Source organism: Salmo salar, chromosome 13, assembly GCF_965601325.2.
Source record: "Salmo salar chromosome 13, fSalSal1, whole genome shotgun sequence".
Taxonomy (NCBI): Eukaryota; Metazoa; Chordata; class Actinopteri; order Salmoniformes; family Salmonidae; genus Salmo; species Salmo salar.
In genome coordinates, this window is record NC_138303.1 from 86773524 (window position 1) to 86788902 (window position 15379).

The window sequence follows — 15379 nt, forward strand, 5'->3', positions numbered from 1 at the left end:
ATGCTGTGGATTATGTATTAAACCACACAGACATCAAAGATACAGGCGTCCTTCTGAACTGAGCTACAGGACAGGAATGAAACTGCTCAGGGATGTTACATGAGGTCATTGGTGACTTTAAAACAGCTACAGAGTTCAATGGCTGTGATGGGAGAAAACTGAGGATGGATCAACAACATTGTAGTGACTCCACAATAATGACCTAAATGACAGAGTGAAAAGAAGAATGCAAATATACAGAATAAAAATATCCAAAACATGCATCTTTTATGCAATTAGGCACTAAAGTAATACTGAGGGGGAAAAAAACAGCAAAGGAACACGCTTTTTGGCCTAAATGCAGAGCCTTATGTTTGGGGCAAATCCAACACAACAAATCACTGAGTAACTGTTGGTGGCTGCATCATGGTATGGGTATGCTTGACATCGGCAAATACTGGGGAGTTTTTCCGGATTAAAAAAAACAGGATGGAGCTAAGCACAGACAAAATAGGAAAACCTGCTTCAGTCTGATATACACCAGAGACTGGGAGAGGAATTCACCTTTCAGCAGGACAATAACCTACAACACTAGGCCAAATTTAAACTGGAGTTGCTTACCAAGAAGACAGTGAATGTTCTTGAGTCGCCATTAGTATAATAATTGAGCCATGTTGTGAAGGAGCTGGTCCCAATGCATTAAGTTTTATCTTTACCTTGTCAGCTCAGACAGGACGACATAATAGTGGAGTTATGAACAAATGTTTTTGTTCCATGGTGGCCAAGTTACAGATTTTACCTAAATATGCTAGAAAATCTATGGCAAGACTTGAAAATTGCTGTCTAGCCATGATCCCCAACATCTTGACAGAGCTTAAAGAATTTTGAAAAGAATAATGGGCAAATATTGCGCAGGTGTGCAACGCTCTTATAGACTTACCCAAGAAGAATCACATCTGTAATCGATGCCAAAAGTGTTTCTAACTCAGGGAGCTGAATACTTATATTTGAGTTATATATATTTTTTAAATATCTTAAAAAATATATATATAATTTTCCTTCCCCTTTGACATTAGAGTATTTTGTATAGATTGATGACAAAAAAATGACAATTAAATACATTTTAATCCCACTTTGTAGCACAATAAAATGTGAAGAAATCCGAGGGGTCTGAATACTTTTACAAGGCACTGTGAATCTCACAAATAAAAATGTTTTGTTGTGATAACTTGTGAAAGAGAAGGGTTTATATCACCAGCTTAAAAGTCCTCCCATTAATTATTGCTTAAAATCACTGCGAGAGCTTCTCAGTGACACATTTTTGTATTATTATTTTTTTTTTCTATTTTTTTTTGGTCATTTAGCAGACGCTCTTATCCAGAGCGACTTACAGTAGTGAATGCATACATTTCATACATTTTTTTTCCCCTGTGCTGGCCCCCCGTGGGAATCGAACCCACAATCCTGGCGTTGCAAACACCATGCTCTACCAACTGAGCTACAGGAAAGGACACGAGACGAGCTAAATAACATCTATGCTCGCTTCGAGGCAAGTAACACTGAAACATGCATGAGAGCATCAGCTGTTCCGGACGACTGTGTGCAACTGGATCCTGGACTTCCTGATGGGCCGCCCCCACGCTCTCCGCAGCCGATGTGAGTAAGACCTTTAAACAGAATAACATTCACAAGGCTGCAGGGCCAGACGGATTACCAAGACGTGTACTCCGAACATGCGCTGACCAACTGGCAAGTGTCTTCACTGACATTTTCAACCTCTCCCTGTCTGAGTGTAATACCAACATGTTTCAAGTAGACCAACACAGTCCCTGTGCCCAAGAACAGTAAGGTAACCTGCCTAAATGACTACCGACCCGTAGCACTCACGTCTGTAGCCATGAAATGCTTTGAAAGGCTGGTCATGGCTCACATCAACACCATTATCCTAGAACCTCTAGACCCACTCCAATTTGCATACCGCACCAACAGATCCACAGATGATGCAATCTCTATTGCACTCCACACTGTCCTTTCCCGCCTGGACAAAAGGAACACCTATGTGAGAATGCTATTCATTGACTACAGCTCAGCGTTCAACACCATAGTGCCCTCAAAGCTAATCACTAAGCTAAGGACCCTGGGACTAAACACCTCCCTCTGCAACTGGATCCTGGACTTCCTGATGGGCCGCCCCCAGGTGGTAAGGGTTGGTAACACATCCGCCACGCTGATCCTCAACACGGGGGTGCATACTCAGTCCCCTCCTGTACTCCCTGTTCACCCATGACTGCACGGCCAGGCACGACTCTAACACCATCATTAAGTTTGCTGATGACACAACAGTGGTAGGCCTGATCACTGACAACGATGAGACAGCCTATAAGGAGGAGGTCAGAGACCTGACCATGTGGTTCAAGGACAACAACCTCTCCCTCAACGTGATCAAGACAAAGGAGATGAGTGGATACAGGAAAAGGAGGACCGAGCACGCCCCAATTCTCATCGACAGGGGGCTGTGGTGGAGCCGGTTGAGAGCTTCAAGTTCCTTGGTGTCCACATCACCAACAAACTAACATGGTCCAAGCACACCAAGACAGTCGTGAAGAGGGCACGAAAAAACCTATTCCCCTTCAGGAGACTGAAAAGATTTGGCATGGGTCCTCAGACCCTCAAAAGTTTTTACAGCTGCACCACCGAGAGCATCCTGACTGGTTGCATCACTGCTCGGCCTCCGACCGCAAGGCACTACAGAGGGTAGTGTGTACGGCCCAGTACATCACCGGGGCCAAGCTTCTTGCCATCCAGGACCTCTATACCAGGCGTGTCAGAGGAAGGCCCTAAAAATTGTCAAAGAATCCAGCCACCCTAGTCATAAGCTGTTTTCTCTGCTACACCACGGCAAGCGTTACCGGAGCGCCAAGTCTAGGTCTAAGAGGCTTTTAAACAGCTTCTACCCCCAAGCCATAAGACTCCTGAACAGCTAATAAAATGACTACCCAGACTATTTGCATCCCCCCCCCCCCCCCCCCTCTACGCTGCTGCTACTCTCTGTTATTATCTATGCATAGTCACTTTAATAACTCTACCTACATGTACATATTACCTCAATTACCTCGACACTGGTGCCCTCGCACATTGACTCTGTACCGGTACCCTCTGTATATAGCCCCGCTATTGTTCTTTTACTGCTGCTCTTTAATTATTTGTTATTTTATCTCTTACTTTTTTGAGGTATTTTCTTAAAACTGCATTGTTGGTTAAGGGCTTGTAAGTAAGTATTTCACTGTAAGGTCTACACCTGTTGTATTCGGTGCATGTGACAAATACCATTTGATTTGAATCAATCAAATCTAGTCTATACCAGGGTTCAGTATATATTTGCATATGAATAATGGGTATGAATAGTGTCAGGCAAGTTCTAAATGAATACTGGCCAAGGCCAGAGCTAAGTGCGTCATTCACAGATTCAGCTTAAGGCAAAGTAAAACACAGAAAATGAACCACCACATGGCTCATAATGGGTTTCAAAGGGAGCATCAATGCATAATGTAAATGAGCCTTCTCCCGCTCTCTCTTCCTGTCTCTCTCTCTCCCTGCCTCCTTCACTTCCTTACTCCCAGTCCCTCCCTCTCTCTCTCCCAGTTCCGCCCTCTCACATGCAGTAGTCTGTGCTGCTATTATAAAAGGCTGACACTCCTCTAATCCGCAGGCGTAGAAGCTTGATAATCCAGACTCATTAAAGGTTGAGATTAGCAGAGAGCTGGAAGGGGAGGGATGAAAAACAGTGGCACAGATAGGAAGACAGGTAGGGAGAGAGGGAGAGTGACAGTGCATGCATGACATGGATGAGCTATGCTGCTCTGGGATTGGTGAACATAAATAGCCAAGCAATCACAGAGGAGGCAGGGAAAATAACAAGGCTAGCGAAAAGATGGAGAAAGAGAAGAGCTATGAAAAAAAGATAGAGAAGGTGTAATCAAAAGACTACAGAGTAGATGCAGAGCTAACAAAGACAGAGAAGGTATAAAATGGGAGAGAGTGCAGATCAATGAGATTTCCAGAGAGAACAGGAAGAGAGAAGAGAGGGGTGGGGGTGAGCAGCTAGAAGCATCAGCACAGAGAAAATACGTCAGCCGGACCGACAGCATCAACCTGGGCATCCATACTCTGAGAGGCCTGAAGCAACGGGCCTACACAGGCAGCACACAGCAGGGCACAGGCCTAGCCAACGGCCCACAGGAGGGAGAGAAGACGCCCAGTCCACAGTGTCAGCTGCTGTAGCCATGAGGACTGCACGGAAGGGGAGCGTGGAGATGCCTGCATTTTTCCGGCAGCTGGTGAAGGAGACAGAGAAGAGGGTCAGCTCCTTTTTCAAAGGAGGGGGGCATGGAGGGGCAGAGCACACAGACGGGGAAAGAGAGGAGGTGATCCCCAGCCCCTACCTGGACCGTCCCATCCTGGACAAGTTGACTGAGGAGGGTTGCTCCTGCTGGGGCCTGACCTACGCCCTGTGCAGCATGCAGGGCTGGAGGGCAAACATGGAGGACTACCACAACTGTGTGCCTCAGCTGGGCACAGGGCTGGCAGACTGGAGCTTCTTTGCTGTGTTTGACGGGCACGCGGGAAACCAAGTAGCACAGTACGTTTCACAACACCTGCTGGATCAGGTCCTAGCTACAGGTGAAACAAACTTGACAGACTTATCATGTTACTTACCAGCCAGTTTTATCTCTTAGTTTAAAAAGATGCTTGCTTCAAAATAGATGCATGAACAGATCTTGATACATTGATGACTCATTTGAGAGCAGATATTTATATGCAGCATTATACAGTGAGAGAAAAAAGTATTTGATCCCCTGCTGATTTTGTACATTTGCCCACTGACAAAGAAATTATCAGTCTATCATTTTAATGGTAGGTTTATTTGAACAGTGAGAGACAGAATAACAAAAAAAGAATCCAGAAAAACGCATGTCAAAAATGTTATAAAATGATTTGCATTTTAATGAGGGAAATAAGTATTTGACCCCTCTGCAAAAAATGACTTAGTACAAGTGTCAAAACCCTTGTTGGCAATCACAGAGGTCAGACGTTTGTTGTAGTTGGCCATCAGGTTTGCACACATCTCAGGAGGGATTTTGTCCCACTCCTCTTTGCAGATCTTCTCCAAATCATTAAGGTTTCGAGGCTGAGATTTGGCAACTCGAACCTTCAGCTCCCTCCACAGATTTTCTATGGGATTAAGGTCTGGAGACTGGCTAGGCCACTCCAGGACCTTAATGTGCTTCTTCTTGAGCCACTCCTTTGTTGCCTTGGCCGTGTGTTTTGGGTCATTGTCATGCTGGAATACCCATCCACGACCCATTTTAAATGCCCTGGCTGAGGGAAGGAGGTTCTCACCCAAGATTTGACAGTACATGGCCCCGTCCATCGTCCCTTTGATGCAGTGAAGTTGTCCTGTCCCCTTAGCAAAAAAACACCCCAAAGCATAATGTTTCCACCTCCATGTTTGACGGTGGGGATGGTGTTCTTGGGGTCATAGGCAACATTCCTCCTCCTCCAAACACGGTGAGTTGAGTTGATGCCAAAGAGCTCCATTTGGTCTCATCTGACCACAACACTTTCACCCAGTTGTCCTCTGAATCATTCAGTTGTTCATTGGAAAACTTCAGATGGGCATGTATATGTGCTTTCTTGAGCAGGGGGACTTTGCGGGCGCTGCAGGATTTCAGTCCTTCACGGCGTAGTGTGTTACCAATTGTTTTCTTGGTGACTATGGTCCCAGCTGCCTTGAGATCATTGACACGATCCTGTAGTTCTGGGCTGATTCCTCACCGTTCTCATGATCATTGCAACTCCACGAGGTGAGATCTTGCATGGAGCCCCAGGCCGAGGGAGATTGCCAGTTCTTTTGTGTTTCTTCCATTTGCGAATAATCGCACCAACTGTTGTCACCTTCTCACCAAGCTGCTTGGCAATGGTCTTGTAGCCCATTCCAGCCTTGTGTAGGTCTACAATCTTGTCCCGGTCTACAATCTTGTCCCTGACATCCTTGGAGAGCTCTTTGGTCTTGGCCATGGTGGAGAGTTTGGAATCTGATTGATTGATTGCTTCTGTGGACAGGTGTCTTTTATACAGGCAACAAGCGGAGATTAGGAGCACTCCCTTTAAGAGTGTGCTCCTAATCTCAGCTCGTTACCTGTATAAAAGACACCTGGGAGCCAGAAATCTTTCAGATTGAGAGGGGGTCAAATACTTATTTCCCTCATTAAAATGCAAATCATTTTATAACATTTTTGACATGTGTTTTTCTGGATTTCTTTGTTGTTATTCTGTCTCTCACTGTTCAAATAAACCTACCATTGTCACGTCCTGACCAGTAATAGGGGTTATTTGTTATTGTAGTTTGGTCAGGACGTGGCAGGGGGTATTTATTTTATGTGGTTCGGGGTGGTTGTGTGTTTAGTGGTGTGTTTGATTTATTATTCCGGGGTTTTGGGCACTGTTCTATGTTAATGTATTTCTATGTTTAGTCTAGTTCTTTGTATTTCTATGTTTAGTTAATTGGGGATTGGACTCTCAATTGGAGGCAGGTGTTTTCTAGTTGCCTCTGATTGAGGGTCCTATATATAGGTATGTGTTTGTTTTAGTGTTTTGTGGGAGATTGTGCTGTGTATAGCTTTGTGCCTTACCGGCCTGTTATTAGTTGTTGTGTTTTTTTTTGTGTACGTTTTGGTTCACCTTCTTGTCCATTTAAATAAAAGAAGATGAGTGCACATTTCCCCGCTGCGTCTTGGTCCACTTTACCCTACGACAACCGTGACAACCATTAAAATTATAGACTGATCATTTCTTTGTCAGTGGGCAAACGTACAAAATCAGCAGGGGATCAAATATTTTTTTCCTTCACTGTACTCATAGGAGTAAAGCATGTGACTCCTCAAATATGTATTGAATAGTGTGTTAGAGAGAGGTTTATACCTGGTAATAACTTTAAAAGAACACTACATTTTAGAAGAATATTACTGGTGACTGCCATTTTATCTTGCCAGTGTTGATGTGGTTATATAAATTATGTATATAAATGAATAACACCATTTAAAATTATACTGCCTGTGTGCACTGTGAACTAACTTCCTGTGTGTACTTACTGCTTGTGTACTTACTGCCTATTTATTCTTACTGCATGGGTGTACTTACTGTACTGTCTGTGTCTTGTAGGAGGAATCGGGCCAGAGGACCACCCTGATCGGGTGAGAGGGAGCTTCACAGATGGCTTCCTACACACAGACAAACACCTGCTGACTGCAGCCCGCCGTGAGGGCTGGGAGCGGGGTGGCACCACCGTGACCTCCACTCTCATCTCACCACGATACATCTACTTCGCCAACTGTGGAGACTCGCGTGCCATGCTGTGCCAGGCAGGGCAGGTGTGCTTCTCCACTGAGGACCACAAGCCCTACAGCCCTCTGGAGAGGGAGCGCATCGAGAGTGCCGGCGGCTCCGTGTCCCTGCAGCGCATCAACGGCTCCTTGGCCGTGTCCCGAGCCCTGGGGGACTTCAACTACAAGGGGACAGTGAACCGGCCGCCCACCCAACAGATGGTGTCTCCGGAGCCAGAGGTGTGTGTGGTGGAGCGGTCGCCCGGGGATGAGTTTCTGGTGCTGGCCTGTGACGGGGTGTGGGACATGGTCTCCAACGAGGAGCTATGCGCCTTCATTCAGAGTCGGCTGCGCGTCTGCACTGACCTCAGAGATGTCTGTTCCCAGGTCATTGACCTCTGCCTCTACAAGGTCAGTACTCATGGTCATAGATCACCTGTAGATCAGTGCATGTGGACCACATCAGTGACCTTTATAAATAATCCCTACATGTACATGTTGGAGCATAAGTGTATCAATTCGCTGTCAAAATGTGGATGCACTTTCCTCAATGTAGACAAGGCAACATTCTCTGATCTGGTTAAACATGAGCCACATGGACATGCTGTTAGTTAAACAATATGTGATTACATTATTTTAGCAGAGGCTTTATTTTCTATTTCATAATCTTAATCCTGTGAAATAAGATTTTTGAGGATATACCAGCAGGTTTAGACAGATTACTGGGAATTTAATGTGTGGTGCCACAAGACCTTTACAAACACATACACACCAGCACACACCCATTAAACACATACTCTGTGTGTACCCAGGCTAAGTGAGCTGAGCTGGGCTGGTTTGTGTTTGTATAACAGTGTTCTAGTTTAGAGATGCTACCCAACAACCTCAAAATGTCACAGTTTCTAACCCTCTCACACACTTCACCACACTTCACCTTAGTAGTCATTTCGAGAATCAGTTCAGTTCTGCATGAAGGAGGAAGTAAGCTATTCATGTTCCTGAAAGGAGACAGTGCCTTAGCTTTGCTGTGTGGACGGCCAGTGTTAAACAAAGGCTAAGGTTGCCTACAGCATTGGTACATCAGACTTTTATTCAGGGAAGCCAATGCTGCTTGCTCACATCTTACAGACAGACACACATAATCTAAAGCCAACCAGCCCCCAGTCACCAACGGCTAACATCAGTCACTGAAAACGGCTACCTGTGGCTAACAAGCTATTCTAACACACCTACTATCAGTTGAGAATGGGTGACTTCTTCGACAAAAGGGGCCTTATTTCGTAAGGATCAGATGAACACAGAAGAGAAGTGGTCGTAATTGGAGGTCAAAGGTCACTACTTAGCACCTGACCTCAGAGCAGGCGTCTGTTGTAATCCTGCTAGTGGCGTTCTAGTAAGCCTTGTTTGGCACTCACCTAATTTGGCACTTGACCAACAACAACATCTACAGCGTAGGCGATTTTCATCATTATCATAATGGTTGGAAAGATGATCCTATCTCACACTCTGTTCAGAGGTCAGCATACATCACTAAGATTCACTAATAACAGCCAACCCTGTTTACAAACGTAAGACGTACTCATGTCAGGTCTGCACTTGTACCCTAACATGAGGTCATCTCTGTGTACTGTAACTGTAGCTACTAACCATGGCTTGTTCTCCTCTGCAGGGCAGTCTGGACAATATCAGTATCATCTTGGTCTGCTTCCCTGGCGCCCCCCAGCTCTCAGCAGAAGCAATACACCAGGAGGCAGAGCTGGAAGACCTGCTGGAGTCCAAAGTGGCAGGTGCAGTGATGTGGCGGTTGTTGAGTGCATACTTATATTCACCCACTTCAGTTTATCCATGAGTTTACAACAGGATTTACACAGCTATAGTTAATTGCCCCTGAGAGAAGGCATTTTAATCATTGTTTTGTTTGTAACTACTGCCCTCTTCCTTCGATAGAGATTTATGAGGAACTGAGTTCTCAGGGGGAGGAGCCTGACCTGCTCTCTGTCCTCACTGTTCTGGCAAACACTGATGTCCCAGGCTTACCACCTGGAGGTGGTCTGCAGAGCAAGTAAATTCATCTGAATGCATGGTGCCAAAAGTTCATTACAGTACAAGAGGTACTAAATAACAAAGTGCAGTAAGGATCATCTGTGTAGAGAAACTGCTTGTCCTCAAACCTGTTTCCTGTGTGTTGCAGAAGGAACTGTATCATCTCCGCCTATTACGAAAAGAAAGAGGCACACAATCCTACTACACCTAATGTAAGGGTTTGTATTTATATCAAACTGTCTCAGTTACTATACCAATACTATATAATCTCAGACTTTGTCAGAATTTATGCACAATCACCTCACAGCAGTCTACATTTTTCTCCAGGGGCTTGGTGGTTCTGAGAAGCTCGTCTAGGGTCTGTCGTTTGGGAAACGTCTCTGGAAGACAACCAATGGCAAAAAAAAACTTTTCATTATGTGGCAATTCAACCAATCACAAAAGGAATTTTGTCTCTTATCCCTCGCGCCAAGTAAAATCCTGATGTAACAAGTACAACGCAATTTGTGAAAGCTAAAACTATAGATTTTATATTTATACAATATGGGGAACATTTTATTTTATAGGACCTGGCACTTTCAAACACAGAGATTCTGGCTCAGCAATATGATTCAGTAGTTGACAAACCATCTGATATATATTCATCCAATAATATCTATAACAATGTAAAATTCTAAAAACATTTATTTATGGATTTCAGGTTGATGTTTAGTTTTAAGAGTCACCAAACCTCTCTCTCAGTCCTGTGTTTGGTCTGGTTTGCATGACCTGTACGTGCTGCATTACTTACCTTGATGTCATTAGATTTAACATGTTACAGTGATATGACATATGACCAAGACAAACCCAAGAATGGTCAGTAGATCCATGAACTTGTTAATATATTATCAAATGTGATTTAAATGAGTATGTGCTTTACTTACATACTGTTTAGACATTACATGTTCTGACTGTTTTCAGACAGAATAAAGATAATGTGACTAAGAACTTGTTTAGGATTTACCAGAGAGCACCACAACATCCAGTTACAACCACTTATTTATTATGACTTTTTTTTTTAATAGTTAATGTGATTAACTGATATGCAAGACCATTAAATGTTTTCATGTAATAAATGATTACTGACATACGGTAAATCACAGACAACGAAGAGACTTCATTTCATTCATGTCCACTAGGAGGATTTGTTTCTCTAGATAAAATACAAGTGTTCAGCACATTTCTCTTTGAAAAATGTGTAATGAACAGTGGCGATTTTAGCATGTAAATCTTGGTGGGGCAAACACAAAAAAAAAATGTAGTTGCCTGCCAGCAAAGCCACAACACAACACTAAACAATAAATTATAGCACTATAATGGTGAAAAAACAGTGCCCACAAACTTTTAGGGCCTACAAAAATCTGTCCCAACAGCAGAGCTTTTCTTTCAACACCATGGAGGGAATCCTTACCACCGCTACACCTGGCTATCAGCGGAGCCTTGTCTGACAGAGAAACAGTTCATTCAGCCTCATTTACTGCTTTTTAAAAACCATAGCTGATATGGCTGACTTGCTTAAACAAATGTGGTTACTACTGACTCCTTGTGGATTTGTGTAAGTCGATAACCCTTATGAAAAAAGATTGCAGTCATAGTGCAATATAACGGCAGTATAACTTCAGTTAGAGTGCAGTATGCTGCAAACACTGCATCCAAAATACCCGTTTTATTGCAGTAATTTTGCAGTGCAACTGCAGTTGGAGTGCAGTATAACTACAGTTCAACTGCAATACACTGCAGTTATTCTACAATTACTTCACAGTCGACTGCAGTTGCTGCACTTTTACTGCAGTTTTAATTTGTAAGGGCATTCTCCTTCAATAATAACGAATGCCAAAATGAGTTTTCACTTTTGAACCATACACAAACATTATTACATTTATGTTCAGTAAATTCCTAAAGTTTATTCTTATATCATTAACACTTAGCTCTAGGTATAAGCAAGTGCAAGCAAACGAGCTTGTAGGACTATTCGTTCAGCACTTTCAAAATGGACATGACAGAAATTCAGATAGATGTTAGTTCAGATAAATTCAGCGAGATGTTAAGGCCTTAACTTTGCTCTTCTTTAAGTCACCACACAGAGAAAGAGAAAGAGAGGGAGAGACTCGGTATTTTATTATGCCTATGTAGTCTAAAAAGGAAGGAAAATACAATCATGAGAATCCACTTTTATATATAATATACTGACGCACAGAGAGCGCATTGCGCAAACAGAACAACCCTCGCAATATCAACTGGAATTACATGGGTCTATTACTGAACTTTTTTTTTTAAACAAATATTTGAATGGAAAGAGACTGTCCCTGGCAAACATGGTTACAGACCCAACAACATTATATAGTATCGCCTTCTCGTCAAGAAAAGCACATGAGCTAATTATAATACACAAAGTAAGCAAAACAATGACAAATGTTGAATAAGATACTAATGAGATAGACCTATATAAGCAATAGGCCTATATCAATGGAGATGTACAAAATATGGCATAAGGGAATGATGAGCGTATCAGAGGCAATCCGTCATTTCGATTAAGACATTAATGAGCGAGCTAAGATGGACGTAGTCAATATAACTATTTGTTCAGCACTTATGAAATGTACAGTGACAGAATTCAGAACATGGGACGTTCTTACAGTATTCTCCCTGTACACCAAGTCAGAACCATAGGATAAATAAAGGGGGCATACAAGCAGACAAAGAAAGCTCTTACAATATTTAATTATGACAATTCTCTAAAACAGGCTATAAGCCAGGGGCACAACTTTCACTGTGGACGGTGTGTGGACTTATAGCCTGTTTTAGAGAACGGTGTGTGGACGCCTCCGAGTGGTCGGGTAGGCTGTTTGGAGTGTTTATCCGACTGGATAAACAATAATAATGATAATAATTATTATTATGTCCTCCCCACTTTTAAAACCAAAATTGCGCCCCAGCTATAGGCCAAATTTGATGTCCAAGAGAACAGTAGGCACATGGGCTACTAACAGCTTACATACGCAACATACTGTACGCTTAGTATTTCTTTCTTAGCTACAGTATACATATTACATAATTTATGCAGCAGCATACAATACATTTTTGGACTCACCGTTGTTGTGCTGTCCTTCTTGTGGGAACATTTTGTCATCAAACTTTATCATCAACTTCTGGCATTCTCTGGATTTATGGTGCTTTCAAGACAACTGGGAACTCTGAAAAAAACAAAGTCGAATCATGACGTCAGTCACCTTCAGGTCGGAGCTCTAGAAAGAGGCCCGAGTTCCGACTTGGAATTCCGAGTTGGATGACCGTTCAAAACTTATTTTTCCAGTCGGAGCTTGTTTTTTTTCAGAGTTCTCAGTTGTCTTGAACGCAGCAGAAGTCATGCTGGATTGACAGCATGGCCAATGTATTCAACCTTTTCTGGCCTATGGTGTTCCGTGTGAATGTTTATCCTTTTAAACTTGGAAAAAATACCCTTTCAGACAGATGTTTTAAATCCTTAACCCCGTTTGGACCACACACCCTCTCCACCGAATAGCAGGCAGGGGGAAAAAAATGGTGATTGCTTTTTGCAACACTTGCAGTTTTGCAGTTTTTTTACATTTATTTAACTAGGCAAGTTAGTTAAGAACAAATTATTATTTACAATGACGGCCTACCCCAGCCAAACCCTAACCCAGCCGATGCTGGGCCAATTGTGCACTGCCCTATGGGACTCCCTATCACAGCCAGTTGTGACACAGCCTGGAATCAAACCTGGGTCTGTAGTGATGCCTCTAGCACTGAGATGCAGTGCCTTAGACCGCTGCACCACTCGGGAGCCCCAAGTTAGCCACTGATTCCTTCCAAACCACTCATTGTTGAATTTGCGATTTCTGATCTGTTGTGTAGCGTTTATGTCCAATGGCCGATGAGCACTGATACGTTTCATCTATAATTTCTCTTCATATAACAAGGATTGAAAAGGATTTGCCAGTAGATTGTCGACGTGATTCATGATGATGACTGCTTGTCTAGCTTGATAGCTAAGATTTTGAAAGTATGATGTTATGATCAGTCCAGTCAAAGCTACGGTAGATATAACATGATTTGATAGAATTTTATCTGTGGCCAATGACCTTGAGCTTTCTTCGATGGGCACTTCTAATTTAAATCTATGGCAGCACCCAAGGGGGCTTGAACTGCCTAGCTCTCCCTGTAGATCCTGCGGGTGACGTAGTGTCCCAATGAGTGACAGAACACTGAGCCAATCATGGCGCAGCTAGAGAAGATTACCATCGCCTACACTCTGTATTTTCCGCTGGTTGCCTGTCCACCACAGAAAGCACTGAGCTTGACTGAAACACCTGCATTTTGGAGCTGCCTTACTCAAGAAAGCAAGAAAGAAATCCTGTTTGTATGCGGCTTTATTCACTCAATAAATTTGTTTTTACATTGTTTGCAAACTGATATGTGACAAGAATGAATGGCAAAATAACATGCAAAACAGCCAACCCAAAAAATATACACATATATAATTTTTTTAGCTAAACAAGTGGGGCTCAAACAGGCTCAAACAGGCTCTGCCCCACCTGCCCTGAATGACTGGTCGCCACTGGTAATGAACAGTGGTGGAAAAAGTACTAAATTGTAAAAGTAAGGATACCTTAATAGAAAATGACTAAAGTAGAAGTAAAAGTCACCCAGTAAATGCTACTTGAGTAAAAGTCTAAAAGTATCTGGTTTTAAATGTACTTAAGTACAGTGGTGGGAAAAGTACTCAATTGTCAAAGTAAAAAGTAAAAGTATTAAGCAAACCAGACGGCATGATTTTCTTTTTCTATATATACGGACAGACACGGGCACACTCCAACACTCCAACATAATTTACAAACGCAGTATTTGTGTATAGTGAGTCCGACAGATCAGAGGCAGTAGGGATGGCAATGCGTTATATTGATAGGTGCGTGAATTGCACCATAATCCTGTCCATCCTGAGCATAAAAAATGTAATGAGTACTTTTTGGTGTCAGGGAAAATGAATGGGAGTAAAAAAGTACATATTTTCTTTAGGAATGAAGTGGAGTAAAAGTGAAAGTTGTAAAAAATATGAATAGTAATGTACAGATCCCCCAAAGACGACTTAATGAAGTACTTTACACCACTGGTAATGATAATATGGTATAGGAAAATGGTAAAGAGATAAATATGGATGAACAAGGTCATGCTTGAGGGAAATATTTGCATAGGTATGAGGGGCCCGAACCAGTTAGGCACTGTTAAAATGAGCACAGAATATTGGCAAAACGGAACTCACTCCAGATTATTGTGGATGTCACACTCTCATACCGTTTATTGACATAAAAACCTTTCCCAGGGCTAGACTATATTTGATTAAGATGAAGAGGTTTTGTTTTCCCTTTTACAGCTCTCATACTGTGTGTCTGAGGGCTTTCTATCTAATTAACGCAACACAATTCAACTGTGATACATATTCAACAGGTTCTCTACCAGAGCCCTAGACATTAGGTGACCGAGGATGCATATACACAATATGGATACATTTCTATGTTCACTGATCCCGGATACCACCTCACACAAATCCATTGTGTTGTGGTGGAGCTCAGGACACATCTGCAAAGCTCTCATAAATCAGTGGGTCTTCTCAAGAGGCCCTCCACGTCTCCATACTCCGCACAAAGCCTGATTGCATTCAGCACTGTATTTGAGCCAATCACTTGAGCATTTCAAACCCATCTCCAGACAGACGCTGTTTAAATGAAAGGCATCTGTCCACCGCATCACACCACTGAACCAAACGGGAACATTCAAGCAGTGTATTAATAGGAGATCAGTGATCAATGTTCCCTCAAATTTTTTCGTCACTGAGCAAATTTCAGGTCTGCTGAGCGCAAACTTAAACATTGTGAAAATTCTGTGCAACTCCTGGTGTGCATTTACTTCTTTGAGTT

At 42.8% G+C, this 15379-nt stretch overlaps 1 protein-coding gene across 2 annotated transcripts; it reads left to right on the plus strand.

Annotated features, from left to right (window-relative positions):
* Window positions 1-3685: 3685 nt before the first annotated feature.
* ppm1a (protein phosphatase 1A, magnesium dependent) lies at window positions 3686-10545 on the plus strand. Of its 2 annotated transcripts, XM_014137453.3 has the most exons (6): window positions 3686-4659; window positions 7201-7772; window positions 9031-9148; window positions 9309-9423; window positions 9553-9616; window positions 9732-10545. In XM_014137453.3, the coding sequence occupies exons 1-6, from the start codon at window positions 4263-4265 to the stop codon at window positions 9759-9761; spliced, it is 1296 nt and encodes a 431-aa protein (XP_013992928.1). In that variant the 5' UTR covers window positions 3686-4262; the 3' UTR covers window positions 9762-10545.
* The last annotated feature ends 4834 nt before the right edge of the window (window positions 10546-15379 follow it).